This window comes from Melanotaenia boesemani, chromosome 3 (genome assembly GCF_017639745.1).
Source record: "Melanotaenia boesemani isolate fMelBoe1 chromosome 3, fMelBoe1.pri, whole genome shotgun sequence".
In the NCBI taxonomy this organism is placed as follows: Eukaryota; Metazoa; Chordata; class Actinopteri; order Atheriniformes; family Melanotaeniidae; genus Melanotaenia; species Melanotaenia boesemani.
Genome location: NC_055684.1, coordinates 14821756 through 14846081, shown reverse-complemented (window position 1 = coordinate 14846081; position 24326 = coordinate 14821756). Strand labels below are relative to the sequence as shown.

General features: G+C 36.1%; 1 protein-coding gene across 1 annotated transcript; it reads right to left on the bottom strand.

The window, feature by feature from the left end:
* Positions 1 to 1595: 1595 nt before the first annotated feature.
* asip1 (agouti signaling protein 1) lies at positions 1596 to 23121 on the bottom strand. The gene is made up of 4 exons (XM_041978729.1): positions 23041 to 23121; positions 3810 to 3981; positions 3648 to 3697; positions 1596 to 2759 (listed from the first exon to the last, which is right to left on the bottom strand). The coding sequence occupies exons 2-4, from the start codon at positions 3973 to 3975 to the stop codon at positions 2595 to 2597; spliced, it is 381 nt and encodes a 126-aa protein (XP_041834663.1). The 5' UTR covers positions 3976 to 3981; positions 23041 to 23121; the 3' UTR covers positions 1596 to 2594.
* Between the last annotated feature and the right edge of the window lie 1205 nt (positions 23122 to 24326).

The window sequence follows — 24326 nt, the reverse complement described above, 5'->3', positions numbered from 1 at the left end:
TTTTTGCCCAGTCTTTCAAGCTTGAATCAAACTGTGTCGGACTAAAATCTCTATAAGGCACAGTTATTTCAGTGTCAATAGGAAGGTATAACAAAGAGAATAAGATACAATAAAAAAAAATTCAACTTGAGGAGAAAAAAAAGAGAAGAGAAATAGCTGTATATGAATGTAAGAACACAAAATCAGGTAAGTTTTTCATGGATTTATTTTTTATTGAAGTTTTACTCAGCTTCTTTCTGGAATTATTTTTAAATTTTATTTCATTTTTGGCTATGGAATCAATCATCCAGGCCATGGTAATCCTAAGAGATAATTCTATTTCTTGAAAGTAGAAGTCCAGTTGTCATTATTCAAGCTCTTGTGATGGCTTATTTTTCACAGCTAAGCTATACTTGTGACTTGGTTGAAAGAAACAGATGCAGATTTTGACTTTTAAATAAAAACTATTGAAATACAGTAGAGAACAGGTGGGTCTTTAACCTGGATTTAAAAAAAAAGTGAGTGTTTCAACTGATCTGAGACTTTCTGGGAGTTTGTTCCAGACATGTGGAGCATACAAGCTGCATTCAGCTTCTTCATGTCTGGTTCTGTCTCTGGGAACTGATAAGAAACATAATCCAGAATTTATTAAAGTTAAAATCACTGCTTATGTAAAAATCTTTCAAAATTATTTCAGCTAAAAGAATATAAACTTCTTTGGTTTTCAATGAGCATGACTTTAACGTCTCAAGTTAATTAATTTACTCTAACCATTGAATTTAACTAAACTGTTAACAAGGTTTTTTGGGTTGAACTTCAGATGGCCGTACAACTAATGTTTATGGTCGCCAGAATATCAGTCTATTGTTTTTCCCTACACCTTCTTCATCCTGTTCAGGGTCTCAATTCAGGAACATTTGCTAATTGGACAAAAAGAGTGGTACAGCTGCTTATCAATTATCTCCCATTGTTGGTTTAAACCGCAACTGGGGTTTGAACCAACACTGTCGATCTTCTTGTCATTCTAAGTTTTTTTTGTTTGTTTGTTTGTTGTTGTTTTTTTGTTTGTTTGTTTTTTTTAAGTTTCAGCTCCTCCTACAATCTAAAGACCATGACACTGGTGGGGGAATTGCAATGTATCAGATCCCATAACCCTGGAGCAAATAGTCTAGACTGCTGAGAAGATCATGTGAGTCTTTTTCTCCCATCAGAAAACCACAAGGAAGATACATCTGCAGCGCTATTAGCATTGGGAATGGCTCCACACATTAATTCTCACAAGCTCGGTACCCAAGCATTCCTACACTCGCGAGTGCTTCAGCAACGTCTTCCCCATCAGACTGATCAGAATTCAGGGAAATGACAACACACTGACCCAACAATCCCTCCCTCTTTGAAGTATCTACACAAATAAGTTTAAATGAAAATATGAAGCAAGCAGCACATTTAACAGTTCTAGTGTTTAAATTATAACTTCAGTATCTTCTGAAGATACTTACATTCTTTGTGCATCCATCAATCCATCTAAATAAAAAATCATAACAAAGATTACTTTAGTTTAATTGTATTTATTTGTTTTATCTTTTCAAATAATAATACATTGATCAGAAGATGTCTGGCATTAGACATAAAATTCCCAGGACACCTTGTGTTCCCAGTCTGACCCTGTCTTAACAAGCATTAGCTATGTGTTATTTCTTCAGCCAAAAACAAACTCCGTCAGGACACCGTGCTGTTGTTGTTGGGGAAAGTGTGAAATTGAGAAAATTACGAGTGAGCCTGAGAAAATAAGCTGTCTGGCTTGACACAGTAATTGCAGCCTACTGGGTAAACTTGCGTGACAAGTTGAAAGGCTGTTGCAATAGGTTGATGAAACATTCGAGAACATACTGTTCTACATACGTGCTGTTGTTTATAAATGGAAAAAAATCTCTTGTTGAAAAAAAAAAAAGAAAACAAAATAAAAAAGAGAGCAGGTTTGTTTATTTCCATTGTCACTACTGCCTGTGGAGTCCTCTGTTCACTTCTGGGTGATGTGCCTTTCCAGGCATGTGGAAGGAGTTTAACCTTGTAGCTACAGGCTGATTCACTCTTTTTTCGCCAAGCTCTGCTGCCAGTTTCCTTACAGAACCTTACAGTAAGCTGTGTATATGCTGGTATAGTCATACAAAGGCTTGCAGAAACAGTGCCAGAAAGAAGAGGAATTAAATACAAAATATTTACTTGATCACAAAGAAACTTAAGTCTTGAAATGCTTAATAAATTTGTTATAAGCTATTGTAATTAAGATATGCTGGATGTTCCTGTATTAATGTTTTAACATAAAGCAATACATGAAATTCCATTTATGTCTGCCAAAAGCTCAAAGAAATGAAAAACTTGTATAAAAACTTTTTAATAGCTTGTTTCATAACAGTGTGAAAAGCACTACACCCTGTTAGATCTTAGTTTAAGTTCTCTGGTGCAATCCTCTGTGATAAAGTGCTTTTATGCTCTGTATTTTGGGTAAAATTGCAAATAAGGGCAAGGAGTGAATCACATTTCACAGTGTTCACTGCAGGTGGTTTGCTTTACCATGGGGTTTAACTCTATAGGCGTGGACTACAGCTGCCTGTTCAGCAGTGGGGGTTGCCCATCCGGCAGTAACAGACAGTTCTGAAGAGACGACACTGACAGAAAGCACAGAAATCACAGCACACATTGCCTGGAGATTTACAGTTTCCCCACAGGGAGATGCAGTTAGCAGGAGGAGGAGGACGCTTCTTCACATCAAGTTTGCTCTGAGGGAAAGAAGACAGGAAGGAACATAACTTTAGCGGATCATAAAGATACTAATGGATCATACAGAAAATTTATATATATATAAATAAACCAAAATAAAAAAAAACATAAAAGAGAAACATGAAGTTAGAAAATATGCAAATTTTAGAATAGTTTTGTTTTACATGAAATCTGGTGAAGGATGAAAACACATTTTTATACATGACACTGGAAACATTCAGGAGCATGTGTCGACAATTTAGTCTGGTCTTTTTCTGCTGTTGCTGTTCATACAACCACTTCACAATGGGAGATTTATTGCCGGAAAAGTGTTCTCGCAGTTGATAATTCACAGGAGGGGCTGCCCAAAGTGCAGAAAAAGCTAAATGTGCACTCTGGAAGACGCTATGTTTTTCTATACAGCACATCTAAAAGACATGACTTGATGATAATTGCCGTGTTGATATCTGTGTCTTTTTATCTGAACACACACAATAGAAAGAAGTGCATAGAAAGCAGTGAACAAGGTGGTTAAAAGGAAAATTAAGCATCAACCTCCACCAGCGTGCACATTCTCTGAGCTAAATCTGTAGCAGCAAATGCTCCAAATGTTGGCTGCTACATTTGAATGTCAAAATGGTAAATATACTGTACTTATATAACACTTTTCCAGCCACGTTGGCCACTCAAAGCGCTTTAACACGGCATGTCACATTCACCCATTCACAAACACTCATATAGCACTTATATGATTACAAACTAAGAGCTTTCTCCTTTCTCACACATTCATTGCCCAATAGACATACGAGGGGGGGGCTTTCAATCCCAAACAACACAATCACAATGTGTGATCAACTTCACGTTTTCTATGACTTCAAATTCCCTATTGTTGAAATCCAAATGCAAACCTTTCTTTGCTTTTTCGCTTTCTCTTTCTTCTTTACAGATTTCGTCAGTTCTGAAAGAAAACATAAGAAAATAAATCTGATATAACTTTATATTCATATTTATACTTTAGCAGAAATCCTGTTTTTATGAAGTAAGATGTACACACAAGAGTTCATGCTTACCTACAATAACAACTGGGGGTGAGCCTATTTCTAGGCTTTGAGACAAATCATTGGATACAACAACCTTATTGGTGGAAAGTCCCTCATCAGGGATCATATGAGCCCAGCCAAGGAAGTATTGTGTTGCAGCAAAGACAAAGCAGCAAAGCAGCAGGGAGGCATACATTTTCCTCTGGAAGAAACAGCAACAAAAATTTTTGGCTGTCATTGGTAAGTAAAATGAAATAATAATGATAATAATAATAAAATCTCCATTTTAACAGCAGATTTTAAAAAGTACAACTTTAATGTATAAAACATGTACATAATACAAAGTATGTTCACTTAATAATTTCCCTAATCTATACTTAAAATTTACTGTTGTGGATACAAAGAATAATATTCTGTTATTTATCAACCTATTTTGGAATGTTATTCATTTGTCTAATTATTCACTGAATCATATATTTATTGATTGGTGGATTATGTTTAAAAGTAAAATATGTACTAAATCAAACATATTTATAACTATTATATTTGATTTTGGCCAGATGTCATATTAACCCCCTCAGCATGTCAGGTGTTTATTTGATTTCTACAATAACATCTAGTTAAATTTTTTCCAGCCATCAAAACATGTCTTTATTTTCTGTTTGTTCTCATTGTAGACTTTAAGTTGCTGGTTAAACAATGCTAAGTCCAGCTGTATGAGTACAATTGCCTTTTTTGGTTTTCAGTCTTTTTCATTCTTACCTTATATAAAAATGCAGTTTAATAATAGTGTAATAAAATTGTTGGTGGAAGTTCAGAATATAAATCTATTTTACTACTTTGCATTAAGATGAGTCAGTTTAAGCAATTTTACATTGGTGTGAATAGGCCTGTCGCGATAAGCAATAAGTCAATTAATTGCACGGTAAGAAAAAATGAGCGCGATAAGTTTGCCGGCCGCCATCATTTTTATTAGTCCCCGCATAGGTTACTCTCTAGTGTCATAATTGACACCAGCATGTTGCAGCACGAGGCCGTGGTGAAGCACCTGTGCGAACCGGTATGCCGCATCTGTTTTGCAGGGCTGTCAACACACACTGGCCGTGAGACTCGCGCATATAAGTGGCTTCTCGCGCTAAAACTCCGATTCTCATGCTGAAATATGTAAATAAGTTGAATGGAGAAACAATAGCTGCGAGCACTTCCTCATTTATTGTTTCGCTGCTCCCCACATGTAGGCAGAACACACACATGTAGCCTACGACGTCAGTACAAAGCCCCCGACTTCCTGGTTTACCGTAATAACCCATGTATTGCGCAGGTACATTACACAAATAGAATCAGCCTACATACTACCGTATATGAAAAAAAAACACATCAAGAGCAATGCCGGCTAAACGAGAGGTTCAAGAGGATTCCCAGTGGGCCGTATTACTTTTGGGCCGCTGTCCCGGCGTGTGTGAAAAAGGCGCAGCGTGGCGTCGTGGCAGCGCGGTTCACTCACTGCTCATAGACCAGTCTGACACGCAGCGATGAGGGGAGATATTTCAGCTTTACAAACGATGCTGTCACGGAGGTTGCCTGTGGTTAGATTCTCCCAGCTATCCCTGAAGGCATCTTTCCTCCGGTGCGCTCCTGATTGTTGATGCGCTCCACCTGCGCTGCTTGTTTTATTTACCAGTGCACAGCACCACTCCTTTGCCAGATCGTCTCGGTTTACCCTGCACGTTTCCAGCCATTATTGCCTGCCTGTCTGCCTGTGTTCTGATCTCCGACCCGTTTTCTGACCTGGAATACCTGATCCTGCCTGCCCCCTGTCTGGTAACTTTGCTGTCTATTGTTTGGAACCTGTCTGTGCATTGACCCTTGGACTGTCTTTGGATTTGATTATTGGATTTGGATAACTGGATTACTTGTTTGGATATTGGATACAGGACTTCGGACTTGGATCTGGATGTGGATGTGATCTTGGAGATTCCCCCCTAACATTACCTGTCCTCTATCTCCTCCCCAGAGGATTCAGTGGACCTCAGGGCTCTTAGGCCAAACTAACTGTTTTTCCCCTTCAGTTTTGCCACCAGCCTTGTCTCACTCTTCACATCACCACAGCCCCAGTGGATCTCTCACCGCCCTCCCAGTACAGCGAGTCCCCCTGCGTCCTTCCTCTCCTTGGCCGGTACGTAAGACGTCATTATTCTTACATCCCCATTTTTGCCACGCTTTTGCTCACCTGGATCTCCTATTCTCACAGGCCAGTGGGTGACGTCTCCAGACCCGGATTTCCTGAGCAGTATTCAGTCCCTTATAATAAACCTGTTTTCTTACCCAACCCTCTGTCCTGATCTTTTTGTGGTCCAGCTTGCTGAACCGTTACAGATGCGCAGTGTATATATATTTATATACAATAATACTAACTGGCAGTTTTGCCGGTTTTCCCTGTCTGAGCCTCATGTTTATCATTTTTGTCATTATTAATGAGACTGAGAGTCGATTATATTTATTGTTTTTGTTTTGTTATTTAAAATTTCTTCCTGTTCCTGTTAAATGCATTGTCTTTATATTAGTTGAAAATGGTCTCAAAATGACAACATTATAGCTTTGCACAATATTATCGTTTATCGTGATAATTTCTGAGAAAATTTATTGCACAGCAAAATTTGTTATCGTGACAGGCCTAGGTGTGAATAAGTCTTACTCCAAAGAATTATACAGCCATTTTTCTTCAATTGGAAACCACTTCTCCAATTTCTTATTTTTGTTTATGTACAACTTCCATAAAAAAAAATAAACAAATAAAAAATAAAAACTTGAGATGCTGTGTAAAATGTGAATAAACACAGAATTCAATGATTTGCTACACAATTTGTAGCTTGTCAAACATTGGTAAGCCTATGCCCATTTTATTTACATCTGAGAGGCTCTGCCTCTCTGAAGTGCTCGTTTTTATCTGAAATGCTCCTTTTATACTCATTCAGGTTACTGACCTGTTGCCAATTAATCTCATTAGTTGTTAAAAGCTCCTACAATTGGTTCTGATTTGTGTCAATGACCCTTCCAGTCTTTTGTTGTCCCTGTACTAATTACTTTTTAATGTGCATTTGCTATTACACTGTCTTTTAATTAAACCATATTAGCCAAGGAAAAAAAAAATCCTAGTACAAAATGCAACTACACTGACTGAAGCATGATCAATGGTCATGTGAAGCCTTATGCTGACTCTTTATTTGTGAGTTTGTATGTTATTATAAACTCTTGGTCTGGTTCTTGTTCAAATGGAGTTTTTACTTCTTGCAGTCACCAAGTCCATCCTGTGATGGAACTGAACTGGAGTTATATAAATAGAATGAAGCTAAACCCTATAACACATTTATCATCGAGCACAGCAGGGCTAAAGCACAATGAACAAAGATACATCTGGGCCACACAGTTCGACTTGCTGCATCCGCAGGTCCAACCACAGACTGTTAAATGTACGATTAAGATTTTTTACTGACAGTTAATCTGCTTAGATCATCTTTAGCTATCAGGCATGTTAGAACACAGACCAGAAATTTGTGTGAAAACAAGACATCGTTAGATGTGACTCCGCTTAATGAAATTCCATGAAGCTTTACTCAGATTATCTGGATGACATGAGTCTAAACACCAAAAGAATAAGGCTCTAAGTTTTTATTTAATTACTCTACTTTATTTTACAATAATGTAATTGCTGTTATTTTCTAAAGAAAAAAGAACAAAAAGTGATAAAAGAAGATTATGGGGTGTTCTCCAACCAAACTCTGACTGTTTTTTTTTATGCACATTATTGCTCAAATCTTTGCTGCACATGAGCAGCATATGTTGTTTTTCAGCGGATGTTTTAATTCTGCTGCTGTCAAGTTTGAAAAATTGCTCCATATTTATTAGATTAGTCAGTGAAACAGAAAATTTCCCTGAAATGGTATGAAACTGAAGGCTTGAGAGATGAAAAACCAAACACAATAATGATTTCAGTCTTGATCACAGTTGGAAAAGAATCATTTCATCTGATAAGAAAAAACTCCTACTTTTACTTTTTAATTAATTGAAACGGATTTTCACATAAACATAAATAAGTTATTAACATGTATTTTTGTTAGTCAACTTATCTTTTCTGTCTTGTATCGTGTGTGTGAGTGTGTGTGTGTGTGTGTGTGTTGGCAGGTTTTATGACAGAAACAATAAGCTTACTGCTATCACAAATGTTTTGAGGTAACTTTGAACCTACTAATAAATATATCTTCACAGATTTTCCTCTGGTCTTCAGTGTAATTGAAAGAGTCAACTATTATTTTTAGATGGTGGATTTTTAAACAAGTTCTCTTTTATGATGCTAAAATACAAAGTTTACTTTTAACCTGTTTCAACTTCACCCTTGTCCAACAAAACTGCATATGTTGACATAAGAAGAACTGCTGCCTTTGTCACACTAATAAATTTGAATTGACATTAATACATGTCAAAGGCTATAGCCCCGTGAGAAATGTAGTTCATGTTTAGGTCGTGCCTTTAATGTTTACTGGAAGGTACAGCCAGACTCCACATGATTTCTTTTACAGGTGCTGTTTAACCCATAAGAGCCTGACGTGACATATTTGTCACATACAGTTTCTGAAACATTTTGCTTCAATTTATGGTATAAACTTTGTTCAAAATCCTGTTGAACACAATCTGACACTTGTCGTCTGTCCCCTAATAGATACCCAGAATCAGAAAACCACATTATAATATTTTTAATATATCACATGGTAATAAATGGTAGAAAAAATGTGAATTGTTTTGTTACATTTTGTTAAAGGGCCAAATAAAGACCTCATATTTAAAACAATTTTTTCATGGTCTGGGTCTTAATGGGTTAAGAGCTTTTTTATTTATTAATTTTTTTTTTCTATCTTGATTACCAAAGATGAGGCTTAAATATGGTTATCATTGTGCTGATTTTCATTCCAGCTGCATCACATTGAGCTGCAAACTTCTCAAGTGAGCCATAAAAACTCTCATGAGATGGTGCTAGCAGGACATCATCTGCAAAAAACAGTTATGCGATGTTTCAGTCTCTGTTCCAGATGACTTTATCATATTTCTTACTTGTACTGTTGCGGGTAAATAAATGTCTAAATCCCAGTTTGCATATTTTCATTTGAATGTGAATCTATTTTTTAAGCTTCCAGGAACTTGCCATTAATACGTAGAAATTACATAAACCAAAGAAACAATGCCAATGGAAAGCCAAAGAGTAGTTTGGGTCACAAAAGTCTAACAGAAGTCCACTGTTGGGGTCAAAAGCATTGATTTTTAAGTGGAGCCATCAGTCTGCTGACCTTTGGTTTGGTGTTATTTGGTCACGCAAAGGCAGAAAAACTCCCTCTAAACCTTCCACTAGGCTGTTTGGTCCAAACCCTGCTGCTAAACACACACCAGAAATCCTGTTTCAAAACATTATTAAGGTTGTGCTGCATGGAATAGAAATGAAAATAAATTTTTCTTTCTTCGTGTACATGAAAACAAATCCTATGTTTATTGATGACTTGATTTGAGATTTTGGCATTAATCTGTAGCGGATGTATTGGGAATGTTAGGTGTTTAACGTGTCATTCAAACATTTTTCACATATTTATTGTATTTAAATTCACAAATTTGAAATTACTTTAAATAAATAAATAAGCTTTCTCTCAGTAGTTGAGTACCTAACAGATCATCAGACTGATTAAAAAGATGATATGTGACAAATCATTGATTAAAGACCCTCCAGCATATTTAGAAAATACTGTGAGAGTAAATTAAGATTCAACTGTTGTGTAATACTGACAAGCTGATTACTAAATATTGTGGAAGAAACAAAAACACATTGTGTTTTTATTCACTCTCAAACAGAAATCAGACATCACAAGACTTTATGCTTTCTAGGAGAGCATTACAAAATATTGGCCTTAAAAATACTACTACTACTTTGTGGTTTTTGCCTTCTGGGCTTTTTTAATTGATAGCAGTGCAATGTGGAGAATAACCAGCTCATAAGTAATTATGAGCTGCTAATTGTAAAGTAGTGAAATCCAGATTGATATTTAAATGGACTTTAACAATGAAAACAAGAGTGATGTAATTTATATGAAATTTCTGCCACAAGAGTACTGTAATTATTAAGTAGTGTAGAGTTTATACACAAGATAACCTTTCCAGCAATCAGCAGTTTCTTTGGAAGTGGTTCAGACAACAAGCAAGAGGGTCAGACACATTGTATATGTCATATAGCACCTCATACCAGCTTGACATCTCTGCTTATCTGCATCTGATTATGTTCAAAGTGTTTTTCACGAGGTTTGGCAAACTACAAAAAGTGCATGGATACATTTCAAAGCCAAATGATTTGAAGAGGTGAAACAATAACAGAAACTCAGCAGGAGAGTTGACAAGCAGCATAAAATATTAGCAGATGTGAACAGTAAAGGGTGAACAGCTGGTTGATTTATAACAGGAACTGCTTCAGGTGTCTGCTAAAGAACAAGACAAAGGACAAAGAAGACAATAATCGCTTTGCTGATTGAAACATTTAATCATTCTGGGTTAAGGTTAAGAAAGGTAACACATTTAACTGACTATGGTATGTGTTTTACTATTATGTTGGTTCAATGTTGTGTTTCTTTATCCTCATACTAAGCAGTAGTTATCAAGGTGGGCTGTGGCATATACTATAGAATTTATTTCTCTTTATCAGAATGTAAGAAAATCAATTTATGGCTCCTTCAGTCTAGTAAATTTTTCTGTAAACCCATTAAAAATTATGAGCATGGAACAAGGTGAAAACAGCAACATTGATTCAAACAACCAGACATGTAATAAAGAGATATATCAAAACTTAGCCTGGATAAAAAGCTGATAATACACATATATTGTTTAAATGTGTTTTGAAAGTATTGTGCATGCTTTAATCTGCATCTCAGTACATCTAAGAGCATCTGTTCTGCTGGCTTAGGTGATTTCTTAAGAGTGTGTAAATTTTAAACTCAGCCAGGTAAGCTGCTAGTTTAATGATTTAAAATTAGACCATACGATTTAAATACTAAAAGGCTATTGCATAGATGACAAAACAGATGAATGTGGTCTCATCTACATGTTAAAGCTATCTTAGACAAGATCCTTAATTCTTCATGGTCTCAGATGTGTAAGCTGCCTAAGTGTGCTAGAGAAACAGGCTGAGTGAATGGAAGAGGAGATGCTGTATGAATGCATTAGTGAGGAGGGCACTGTCTCACTATCTCTTCCAGGGGTAAGAAACAGGAGAAAATTGTTTGGTCAAAAAATATAGTTACTTTCAAAAAAAAAAAAAAACAACTATTCCTGGGTCTTAAGACTTGAAATGTGGTTCTGAATGGAAAGCTCCTACAAAATCCTGTTTACACATCTTTTTTTATATAATGCTGCATTTAAGTCCTGCTATTACTAAAGTGTTTTGAGAATGGGGGCTTTTGTTAAGTGGCTTCATTGCATGCCGATTTTGTTCAGACAGTTAAAACTATGCTTGGGGGAGACTCTTTTGTCTTGTTTAATAGCTATTGAAAAGTTGTTTTCTTAAATGCTGCCTTTTCAATGCTCATGCTGCAATCAATACAACTAAGCATTTCTACTTTGGAACCAGTGGAGCCAAGCACCATAACAGAATTTTACGATTTGATGAACCAGAGTTTTTTTTAAGCAGGATCTTCTTTTGACATTAGTTTAAATCATTAATATTTTTTTAAGTTTGTGCTGTTTTCCCTGTATTTGTGCATTCATCCACTCACTGAGGTTCTACACCGATCAGTCATAATGTTATGACCACCTGCCTAATATTGAGTAAGATCTTATTCAAAACAGCTTTGCCCAGTCAGATGTTGGACAAAGATGCTGGGATAATGGGATGTTAGCAACTGATACTTTGGACATTGTGGATTGTGGAGTCTTTTGGACTTACACTACTAAACTTGTACAAAAACACAACAGAGAATTTCCACAGCTTTTACAAATAAACTAAGCTGACAATCATCAGGAGTTTGTAAAAAAGGTAACCAATACAGCAACAAGATTTATCGCTACAACAACCAAAGTACCAAAGACACACACATAAGCAAATGTAGCTCTTGTATAAACACACTGGACAACTCAGTGACTACTCAGTATACAGAGTACGAGGAATGAGGAGTGATTAGAGATGAGTGTGATTGTGCAAATGTGAGCACATCTACACGGAGGCTAGAGGCAGACTAGGGCAGTCCAGAGACCCGGGCAATCAGTAGCAATCCCAGAGCATGAACCCAAGCCATCCCACCACAAAGACAACTCTGGACCCACCGTGAGGCTGGCAGACGAAGGCCCCAGCAAGAGCCCTCTGCGGTCACGGGGCACAGGCCCCAGCAGGCCAAAATTGGCAGCCACCAACCCCGCCAGCCACTGGCCATCCAGGGCAGCCAAAGCGAAGAGCCCAGAGGCAACCCTGAAATTAATCATCTTTTTGTTTTTCACGATGTCAGAACTGTTCCAGATGGGTGTAAGCTTACATAGAATAAGTGAGGACTTGGTTATCTTAAGAAATTCCCACCAAACCATTAAAAAGGAAGTGATGTTAATGCTTTTAAAACACTTATGTGGTTTGATGACTGAGCTGATGAATGGCAGGTCAGAGCATACGCGGTTTCAAAAGGGTGGCTAGGGGGGCCGGTGCCACCCCCAAGGTTTGATTGGCCACCCCTGATGCCACCTCAAAGATCTTTGAAGCTCATTGGTTTGCATCCATTTGAGCTTCCAGAAATTTACCGGCCGGACAGGACTTGGACGCAACAGGTGCACAGGATCGGCGGGCGGCAGCAGTTTTTTTTTTATTTTTATCTACAGTTTACTCATGGTAAGTCAATTTTCCCAGTCTGTCCTTTGCTACTTTTTGGTTTGCTGCTGTAATAAATTTTTTTTGAATGTTTGCTTTACGTTTAAGCCTACTACAGTGCTTACGTTTTTGGCTAGTAACACTAGGGCAGCAGCAGAACTGATATCATTTGACAAGTTGATATATATGGGAAATATCTATCATCAAAAATATCTATTGGCAATAAAAACTATTCTAAGCTTAACTTTTGCTTAGCTTGACATTAAAAACAGTATGTAATTGGATCAAACAGGTCAACAAACTCTCTGAAAGAATAACTTTATAACTTATAATAACTTTAATAATAATATAATAACTTTACAGTTTAGTACAATATTTTTTACATTCAAGGGCCTTACAATGTTGCTTTAAAATATTTTGAAGATATTTGAATGATTTTAGCATATATTGGTTGAATATTATTGCATATGAAAACGTGCATGTTTTCCTGCACATTTTTAATGTGGCCACCTCTGGAAATCCCTAAGCCACCCCTTGGCCACCCCTGTGAAAAATTCCTAGAACCGCCACTGGGTCAGAGATAACTAGATCCTCACACAATGCTTGCTTACATCTAGCCATGGTTCATCTAGACTGCTAGGTCATTATTATAGTCTTAGACAAGTTAATAGAATAGTCAGATATTGATGAGGATTTGTTAATGATTGTGATTGTCTGGGGGAGAGATGTCATTGGGTTTTGGAGTAAAAATAATACATCATCAGCATAAATACTTATCTTATGTTCTATATTTTTTGTGTTGATTCCTTTAAATTCTTTATTTTGTCTTATGGCAGCGGCTAAGGGTTCAATAAAAATAGTAAAAAGTGAGGGAGAAAGTGGGCAGCCCTGCCTGGTGCCTCTGCAAACAGAATCTTGGAGAAGTTTGATCGTTGGTCTTCACACATGCATTTGGGTTGTTATATAATATTTTTATCCAATCTATGAAAGATTTTTTTTTTATTGCAAATAAAACATTTAATGTACTTGGTCAAATGCTTTTTCTGCTTCTAAAGAAATGACAGTGGATTCCAGATTATGTAGAGTAGAATAATCTATTATGTTAATTAATCTGCATGTGTTAGTAGAGGAATGTGTACCTTCAATAAAGCCTGTTTGGTCAGGATGTATTATTAGAGGGTTTATTTTTTCTATCCTTCTGACAAGAGTTTTGCTGATTATTTTAGCATCTACATTTATTAATGAAATTGGACGGTAACTGGATGGAAGTGTGGGGTCTTTTAGTGGTTTTAATAGTAGAGTATTATTAGTTCATATTTAAAGATATTTTTTGTTTTTCCTTAATTTCCTGATTTCCTTTGGTACTGTGTTTGCGTGTTATCTAAGTGACCATAGAGTGAGGTGAAGAGGAAGTGAAAGAAAGAGGGGTCAGCAACATTTGGACCAAATGTGTTTGCAATAAATAACTTAACATTTTGAATAGTAATGTAACTATTGTAAATCTGCCTTTTATTAATATCAAAGTTTAACCTTCTATTAATAAAAGTAGCTACTCATCTTTGCTTAGAATTATAACAAGCTGAGTACACATGTGGAAACTGGGCTCTTGAAAGAAGATCTATTGTAGAGTTTGATAAATGAGTCTCCTGTAAGAGTATGATGTCTGACTTTATTTCCTGTAGCCGATTAAAAATTTTAACCTCTTCTCCCTTGTACCAGCTCCATGCACCTTCCAAGTCACAAACCTTAGGGTAACCATATAAATGAGGGCTATATGCATATTACTGAAGTGTATGTCTGTGTGCATCCCACTGCTTCTTCACATTAATGTGTCTCTGCATGCTGAGTGCGTGACATGGACCTCTGTGTTAAATGTCTGCATGTGCGCTTGTGTTGTTCCCTCATACATTGCGTGTGTGCATTTGTGTGAATCATGCAAAATGCTAATGTGCGTCAGCAAGATGGGCCTGATGTTTGAGTATGTGCTCTACAAGTCGCATTAATTTAATGACAGGTGAGATCATTAAAGGGTCAGAAAGGAGAAGCATGAAAAGTAAAAAAGTGACAGTGCCAAAGGAAGAAAATAATTAAAAAAACACATCCATGTTAAGAGCAGTGTAGTGGAGATGGGCAGTAAATTTACTGTTCACTAAATTATCTTTTATGGCAGTTTTATGGATGTATGTTTTTGCATTTCTAATAAGCACAGATCTACAAAATCTGTCAGGCTGGCCAATTCTTCAGAGTGTACCTTAAGAGACACTATTTTCCTACTTTCATGAGTATTTTGACTAGATTGGCGAAAACACAATTGAATGAATGAATAAATGTTTGAGTGCGCCTGGTTTGAATCTGCTGTCTCACAGGAATCACGCCAGTTACAGCATCAGCTAAGTGATTTATGAATAAAGTTTGATTTGATTTAACAATTTAGTGTAATTTGCCAATTAACAGTTTGCTACTACTTTGCAATGAGCAAAATTGTCACTTGTTTTGGTTCATGATGTCATAAGTCAACCTGAAAGCTCAGTCTCAGCATTATGAAGCTAATGTATGATCATACTAGAGTTGGACGTGTTCCCTGTAGTTATTGCATTTCTAATAATCCATAAGCGTTGCCATTTTAAGGTTTATATTGAGCCACACTCATGTGTTTCCAGCCTTCATATCCATTGTGTTGAAATTATAGCATGCCAAAGATTGTAATCGTGATTTAGAGCAGAATTCATGAAAGGAGCAAAGTTGAACAGATGGTCTCTATTTTGTCAACGTTGGAAAAAAAATAAAAATAAAATAAAAAAAAAATCAAAATATTTAAATACCATGTTCTTCATAGAAAAACTAGGGATTACAATATATTTTTTTTATTATTTTTTTTTAATATGTGTAGCAGGTCAAAAATGCATCAGTGCGTATTAATTAAAACAAAGGCCACAAAGTATCACATGACGTAAGTCTGGTGCTATTTATTTAGCCTCAGTACTACTTTACTAATGAAGAGAAAACACAAAAAATTGAGGTTTTGCATCAAAATAACAAGCTATGTAATTCTATGTCCGCATTTCTGTAGAATAAACACAACATAAATCTCGCTCTACTCTTTTTTGTTTTAAGCTCAGACATCTTACTAGATAGCAAAAAAAAAAGAAGAAAAAAAAAAAAGAAAAACATTCTCAGAAGCTGCCAGGTTCAGCTCCCTCTCTGCTGTTCATGTCAAAGTTTATATTGTGAGCTCTGCCTCCTCCACCACCTTCCTTCATTGGTGGAAGGAATGAAACACTGAGAAGCACAATGGTCCAAAAGTTTAACTATTTTAAAACTGAGGCCACCGTGAGTGCAGCATAAAAAAGTCATTACGTTGAGTGCTTTTGCATTGGTAATGCTCAGTCCTGTCAACGCTGAGCTTCATAGGACTTGTATGGAAACAGACTTTTCCAATGCAAAAACAGCTGTCAGAAGACAACACTCCTCCCGCCCCTTACTATATGAATTTTTAAAAAAGAGAAGGAGAAACAGACTTCTTTACTCGCTATTGTGCTACACTGAACGTTCATCATTGAGTTCCACTTCAAGTTTCTCAACAGCTATTCACCCTGCCTTTTGACCTTGTTGTTAAGTCACATACTGAGTGAATCATACAGTTTATGTACTACTTAAATTATCAACAAATACAAGCATAGAGTTACATACCCTAACATTGGAGCATGTTTTTCTGCAGCCACTTAAGGGTGTCTCCCTATGGTTCACTGATAGTTTTCTAAGTGAAATGATGTAAGGTGTAAAACAATGGCAGAGGAACTCGGTGGGAAAAACAACAAGCAACAAAAGATTTGCTCTAAATTTTCTTTGAATTTATAGTGCAAAACCATGTAGCATGAAGAAAGTTTCATGTTATTGTGGTAGAAAAATGTAAATCATTCAAGGTGATTTAAATAAAAGCAATGCAGTCTCGGGGGGAAATATATATATATATATATATATATATATATATATATATATGTATATATATGTATATATATATATATATATATATATATATATATATACATAAAATACGTGGTGGTAAATTTGAGATGGTAAGGTTGTTTTCTGTCTGACAGCTTTGACATGCATTAATATAAAAATAAGGTAAGTATAGCTTCATGTACGTGGGGAAACAAGAATAAAAATGTGGGAAAAGATGCACAGGATGAATTTCAAACTAGTAATCTCTTATACGAAGGTGCTTTAAATGTTGCAAATGTCTGTGGATTAGCAAAGACCTGTCCTTAAAATAATGGTCTGAAACAAACAAACAAACAAACAAAAAAAAAAAACTTGGATAATAGGAAAATAACATCAGGATGTGCTGCAAAAGTTACACCAGATCAATAATAAAGCCTCACCAAATAAAAATATTACCAATGCAATTCAATAATGAAAAATTCAATCACACACCTTAACTCTAAAATTCTAAAACTGCGCACTTATAATGAAATGAGTAAATTTTATGCAACCATAATTCTGTCGTTGATAGAGATTTGAGATGATTTGTTGAAATGTGTTAATATCAGTTTATATGTTACTGGTGAAGAATAAATGAGGAAAGACACATAGCATGTGAAAAAAAAAACTTTCAGGCCTGTCCCTAAAAAACCAAAACAGAACAAACACAGCATAAAAATGCACATCTCTTTGAAGCAGGAGCTGAAGCTGTAAATCTCTACCATATCATTTGTATGTGATCATTATCTCTACAAACGCCAACTCTGATAAAGTGAAGCAGAACAAAATTAGAGAGGCTTTACTACAGATAGTTTAGATGAGCGCCCCAAAATGGCTTTTTTGAGCTTGCACCATATGTTCTCAGGTTTTAGTAAACTGGTGTCGATGCCAGATTCAACGAGAGAGCCAAATGTCAAAGAATCAAATATGTCAGACTTCACTTAAAAATCAAACTGCTGTCCTAAGAGGGAACACTGTGCCTGAATCACTAACTTCACAGCTGCAAATCCAGTGGTATACCAACTGAGCTAAGGTGTGAATATTATGGAACTGTAATATGTCAAGCTCTTCTCCGTCAGTTATAAATCCCCTAAAATATTCATCTGTGTACTTCCAAATTGTACATTTTAAAGATTTTGCCTGGAAAAGACCATGCTTTTAAAATTGCTTGGGATAAGACACACTCAACATCTTTATTTTCTGAACAGAGATTTATGAAGGTGTTAATATGACCATGTCATAACTGCCAGAACTGTCAAGAAAGCCAAAGTGCATATGTGGATATATGTAGGTATCATTATGATTATGTATTTACTTTCAGTGCTTTAACAAACCAGGAGTTGCTAGCTCCACCTAGGAGCTGAACTAGCCCCAAGATGCTAGCTAGCCCGGAGCTCCCAGAGGTCCCTGAGGTTAGCATTACACATTAGGAGCCAAATTAGGTGCCATGTCACCTGACGAGAAGACTGGGAGGTCACTTGTTGCTGAAAACTGGTTGCTCCAAGAGCTAGCCCTATTTAACCCGATCACTTTTGATGCTAATAGTTTCCACAACAGATGAGCATCCAGTTGACTCATGGCCTGAATTCACAATGTTGGCTCCTGAGCTAACCCAGCTTCATCAGCTCTAGCAGCTTCAACAGTAAGCAAGCTTTCCAACCACCCGCTCATTATGTATTTTATGTCCCACCTAAATGATCCAACACACTCAAAGGATTACTCATCCTGTTAAGAAACTGATTTTTCTGCTGCCACATACAAAACTGTTTGTTTTGAACAACATGAACATGTTTTACTGTTTTTTTAGAATTGTCATTTAAAAAAAAAAAAAAGAAAAAGAAAAAAGCATTGTAGGTGATTTAACAGTTTCACAGCAAAGTGTGGTTCATTTTTCTCTTTCCTCAGTCTCCTGATGACCTTAGAAGATGCATACTTTCATCAGATGAAAGACATGCTAGTTGCACAGGTGGCATCATTGTCAGCTGCTACATCTACAAATAACTGGCTCTCACTATCAAACAGCTGGTCTCACAACCATAAACTATATAATCAAACTTAATCTTTTCAGACAATCATGCCAAAAGCATTTTGACATCAAAGAAGGTCAGAAGTTTTATTTTTTCTTGACTATACCAAGACAAAACATCTGACTTGCACCAGTTAAGTGTCAATCAAAGGATCGTTTTCTGTGCTTTGTCTGTTGGAGTGCATACAAGCACATACAGGCATGCACACATTTTCTTTCCACTTTCAAGAAACATATCTAAGAAACTCTTGCAGACATGGAGGAAGAATATCATCAGAGCACCCAAGAAGCCTGGTTCTCATTTTAAAATAATCTTCAGTAATTTACATCACTTTGGAGTTTGGCAAAAAATGCACAAGGCTCTTTGGAAATTGATTTGCTCTGTTGCAAATGCTTCTGGCTTTACTTTCACAAGCAGGCTTGGATCTTTTATTTGTTTTTGTTGTTGTTTTTGTTGTTTTTGTTGTTGTTTTGTTTTTTGTTTTTTTTAATTGTGTTTGTTTTTAAAAATTAATCAAATGCATCACATAACAATACTGATCTGCAATACTGTACCATGTGTTTATTTTATTGCCAACAACAGAAGTGAACTTTTAGAAAACTGTTTAGAAACAAACCAAATTATGCTTTTTTTTCTTCATTTGAAAGTTAAATTTCCAACATATTAAATACAATTTTAAAAACAATCTTATTTAAATATACAATGTGTTCCTAACTTTTTTGACAAATTAAGTTAGTCTCATCCACAACACACAGGGGAGCAAAAGTTTACACAAGACACAGATATTGCTATTAAATAAAATTTGAAATAGTTTAAATTAATTTATTATCATTATTAAACGTACTACATTTAGGGGTTTATTTAAACATTACTGGTATTATAAAAAGAACTAATAAAGGTCACAAACTTTAGAATAAATGCACTGTTCATTATTAAAGATATTCAAGAGGATTTCTCTTTTCCTGCTGTAACATAAATATGTCTGGGCATCTTTGCAGTTAAGGGAACATAGATTAAAAGGAACAAAAAATTTAAAAATTAATTAATAATTACAAACAGTTGATTAGAATCAGTTGTAAGAATAATGTCAAATTCAGCGTGCATTAATTTAAATGTTTACAAAATATATTAATAACATATTGCTGGAGAAATTCTAATCACTATTTTTTTCAACACAGCTCTCTGCAGTCCAGCAGGTTAACTGAACAAGTCATTTTTCAGGTCCATTTTGAAGGAATTTTTTATGCACCCTACCTTTTAAATTGAACTTTACTGTTAATTCAATCTATTATACAGTTTACAAACAAACAAACAACAATAATAAAAAAAATACCAAGACATGAAAATAAATATTCCAGACTGTTTTAGCAGCATAATTTAATAACGGTAATGACAGAATTATAAAAGATTTCCACTCTAGAATGTCCCACAAGGTGGCAGCAAACTGACCTTACTGTTTTGACTTGTAGATACATGGAATTTTTTTTTTTTTTCAAGCCAACCTGTAGAGTTAATTTTCAAGAAGAATTTTTCATGCTGGTCCAGAGACTGAGTGGTAGTGATTTTCCGTCTACTCTTTCAAGACTTGTAATGATGTTTCCATGGCAACAGAAGAGTTGTTTACTGGCTGGACCACTGATTGAGCTCCCCCAAAACCAAGAAAAACAGCAGAATAAGACACCAATCCCAAACGAGTTGAAGAGGAATGAAAGGGATGCAGGACATGACCGAGGCAAAGAGAAAAACTGTGGAAATTCAAACCATTTCTTCTAACCATCCCAATGGGTGTTTTAACTAACAAAACAGATGACCTGTAAGTGCTAACAAGTTCTCAAAAAGAATACAGGGGATGTAGTATTATGTGCTTTACAGAGACATGGCTGCATTATCACATCCCTGGCTCTGTGTGTCTGTACACTGCTTTAAGGCTGTACGAGTAGACAGCAATAACAAAATCAGTGGCAAGCTAAAGGAAGGTGGAATTGCAGGGTGTCTTTTTTTTTTACCGGAGATGGTAGCGATCCTGGCACCAACGGTGGTTAAAAAGCCCTCACTGCTACTGTAAAGGAGAAGATCTGTACAAGTGACATCGAACTGTTAGCTGTGAGTTTTCATCCATATTGTTTACCAAGAGATTTTACTGGTGTTATTCTGGTAGTGATTAATATCATAACTGGTACCACTGCAGACACAGCCTGTGATGTCATCAGCTCTGCCTTTGCTAGGCTACAAACACAGTATCTTAATGAATTCATTTCGATCTCTTGAGACTTCAATAACATCTCCCTCTCTCTGAAACATTCCAACAGGGACTTATTTTATGCAAAAGTGAAAAATGCATACAGCTCCTCTGCCTTGCCTCCTTTAGGAAGATCAGACAAAAATCTGGTTATTTTCACGTCCACCTACATGCATTCCTTTGGTTCCGCAACAACCAGTCATCACACAGGCAAATAAAGCCTGGTCCACAAACAACTTCTCCCTCCCACAACTCCAATTCCACCTCCTTTCTGTTTAGTTATGTTACATTATGCTGACAAGAGAGCTTCAAAAAATAAACTGAAATTAATAGTTATGTGTGAATGATGCACAATGACGCAAACTAAAGAATTAAAAGTGGCAGCTTGGTGGTTACAGAGGTGGGCTTGGTTCTGGAGAACCTGGGTTCAAGTCCCCAGGCTGGCAGCTAAGGTAAAAACCACTGCGGGTCCCTGAACAAAGCCCTTAACCCTCAGCTACTCCCAGGGCACTAGAATCTGGCAGCCCACTGCTCCTACTATCTAGGATCTGTTAAATACAGAGAAAGAATTTCCTCACTGTGGGACTAATAAAGGATTATTATTATTATAAAAATTCCTAGCAAATATGGCTGAATTAAACAGAACGGTAATACTACAGAGACTGCCAAATTCTACTTAAAATAAAATATTTGCACTTTATTCTTCCCAGCCTCTGGTATGAAGCTATACATCAATAGTATTTGTGACCAGTAACTGAAAATAAACTTTGTGAAACATTTATTTTGAGATTAAAAGTAAAAAAAAGAAAAAGAAAAAGAAAACAGAAAGAAAAAAAAGAAAAAACTGGCCCTGATTTACAGGTCATTTCTGCTCCCCAAACATTACTCAACACAGATTCACCTCAAGTTTTGAGTGTTAGAAATTATGATTGAACTACCATTTGTTACATATCTTATTTAAATTTCATAATTATGATGCATATGTATAAATAACTAATGTTTAAAAGCTTAATCATTGTTAATTTTTTAATAAATATATTTCACTGTGATGGACTGGTGACCTGTCCTCTCACCTGTAAAACTGCTGGGTTAGGCTCCAGTATCCCCTGCTACCCTTACAGGATGAAGAAGGATAATTATATTTTCAATATTACAATTTCACTGAAAAAAAAATATTAAAGGGAAACAGTGGTGTACACTGTTAAATATAAGATTTTATGAAAAATTAGAGCTAATGCAGTGCAGACACTTACGTTACTGATTTTGATGAAAATGGAAGAGAATCTTTGTACATCTGTTCATACAGATGTATTAATCATTTTTATTGGTTGGAAAGCACTGATAACTGTTTGACACTTCTACAACCTTGAAATATTGCATTGTGAATTATATTTAGGTTTCTAAACATGATCAATATAATTATAAAACTACAAGAAGACTGAATGTTTTATGGTCATGTTGTACTCATGTTTGTGAAGTTTATGATCGTTATAGAAAGTATAGAAATAAATCCTGAGCGCTATCTAAGCTTGCTAGTGCAGGTTTTATTCTGCAATCAAACTTCTGCTGTTGATTTCAGACTAAAAAGATGCTTCCACTTCAAGAATTCTGCTCCCATAAATGCACTTTGAGCGACTATGAAAATTGTTTTTATTAGCCAGAACACCATTCCTTACTGATAATGGACCCTGATGGTGTAATCAACAGATGGAGCTCTAACATCACTGCTTTAAATCGAATCAGGAAAATTAATCTGCCATTATCTTTACATTATTATTGCAAATTTTCATCCAACATATCTCTGACTTACTGGGCCCAGATTTTTATTAAATTAACAGTAATATGAATTACACTTGCTGTATTTTATAGGCCACAGCTGGAAAATCCACTGAAAGCTGCAGACTCAAAGGGAAAAGTTGGGTATTTATGTAATGAGCTCACAGAGAATAATTTCCTCTTAAATCCTCTTTTTTTATGAGGAAGGCATATTTTGACATGACACACACATGCTCTATATGTTTCAGCCTCAGATGTTTCTGTGCTGAACTTTTCATGCCGTATCTTTCCAGCGCTCAAACATTATCCTGGAACAGTTTAGACAGAAAACGTTAAAAAGAAAATATATATTCGGCTTACCTGTGGATCCTGCAATAGCTGTCTGTCAGTATTTTAGATTCTCAGTATTTCGCTTTCACTCGACTCTTTAGTCTGCGGCTCTCTGCTCCCCCCCTCCCCCCACCCCCCCTTATTCCTTTCTTTCTACACGTCCTTATTTCTCTACTTCTTTGGTGTAGAAGAGACTGCTCTCCTTTTTCAGTACTCCTTATTTTTCCCCACAGTTTACCTCAGATTTAGTCTTTTCGTCAAAAGTGTCTTCCTTTTTTTGTTTGGTATCACTTTTCCCCTCTCGCTCTTACTGTTAATCTCACACTGTCTCTGTCCGTAAAAGCTTTTTTCTTTCTCCACAATCTCTTTCATCCCCTGCTCCTTTCTTTCCTCCTTTATCTCTGCTTAAGAAGGAGTACCTTGCAGTGCTTTTGATAATGAAGACATACAGGGAGGATTTTACTGGAGGCGGGACCAGTGCTGTGGAGGTTTTGGGAATGGGAAAGGTCAAGTTATGCACAAGACGGACAGAAAAATGTGAACCATCCAGTTAGTCGCTGTTAATGGTAGGTGTTAATATAGTAACCCTGTGCTTCTGTTTGTAAGAGGCTTTTATCAGCCTTTCATAAAAATTCTCCTCAAATGCTTTTTCATCTGTTTGATCCAACAGTTTCGTTACATAGTGACTGCTTAACAAACGCTACCATTAAACAACTTTTCCTTCATTCTTTTAATTATATCTCTAGATCTGGTTGTTGTTTCCCTAATTACCTTTTTAATGCATCATATTAATCAATTCACAAAGATAAGAGGGAGAGGGGAAAAATAAACAAAAACAAAACAATAGAATCACATACAGAATAGGGTGAGCATGGTGTGGGACTGCTGTCCTTGGTTGATCACCATGGGGATGGCAGAGGCCTGAGCACCAATCAGGGCTTGCCTCCTGCAGGCTTCCATCTGGAACCAGGTCAATGTTTCTGGCTATATCTTATTTTAAAGCAACACAATAGATTAGGACTATTAACACATTAACTAGGTCAGAGAGGGTATTCTGGTGGTGGCCTGTCTTAAAAAAATTTAATTAGATGTTAAAATAAAATTATATTAGTGATCAATTTTTTTTTAAACTAAAGTTTATACACTATCAGTCAAAAGTTTGGACACAGTTCATTATTGGATTTAATAGGAAAGTGTGTCCAAACTTTTGAGTGGTACCGTATAACAAGATGGTTCCAGACTGCAGAAACCATTTCTAGGGACCGTGGTCTTTTAAGGGAGGTCCTTTTCCTTGGTCTCTTTCAGTTACAATGCAT

Bases quoted from the DNA above. Each gene is read 5' to 3' on its own strand.
- asip1 (XM_041978729.1), bottom strand. From the start codon at position 3,975: ATGTATGCCTCCCTGCTGCTTTGCTGCTTTGTCTTTGCTGCAACACAA. The intron at 3,698-3,809 runs GTAAGCATGAAC...GTTTTCTTTCAG, and splicing joins ACCCCCAGTTGTTATTGTAG to AACTGACGAAATCTGTAAAG. The intron at 2,760-3,647 runs GTTTGCATTTGG...TCTTTCCCTCAG, and splicing joins AAGCGAAAAAGCAAAGAAAG to AGCAAACTTGATGTGAAGAA.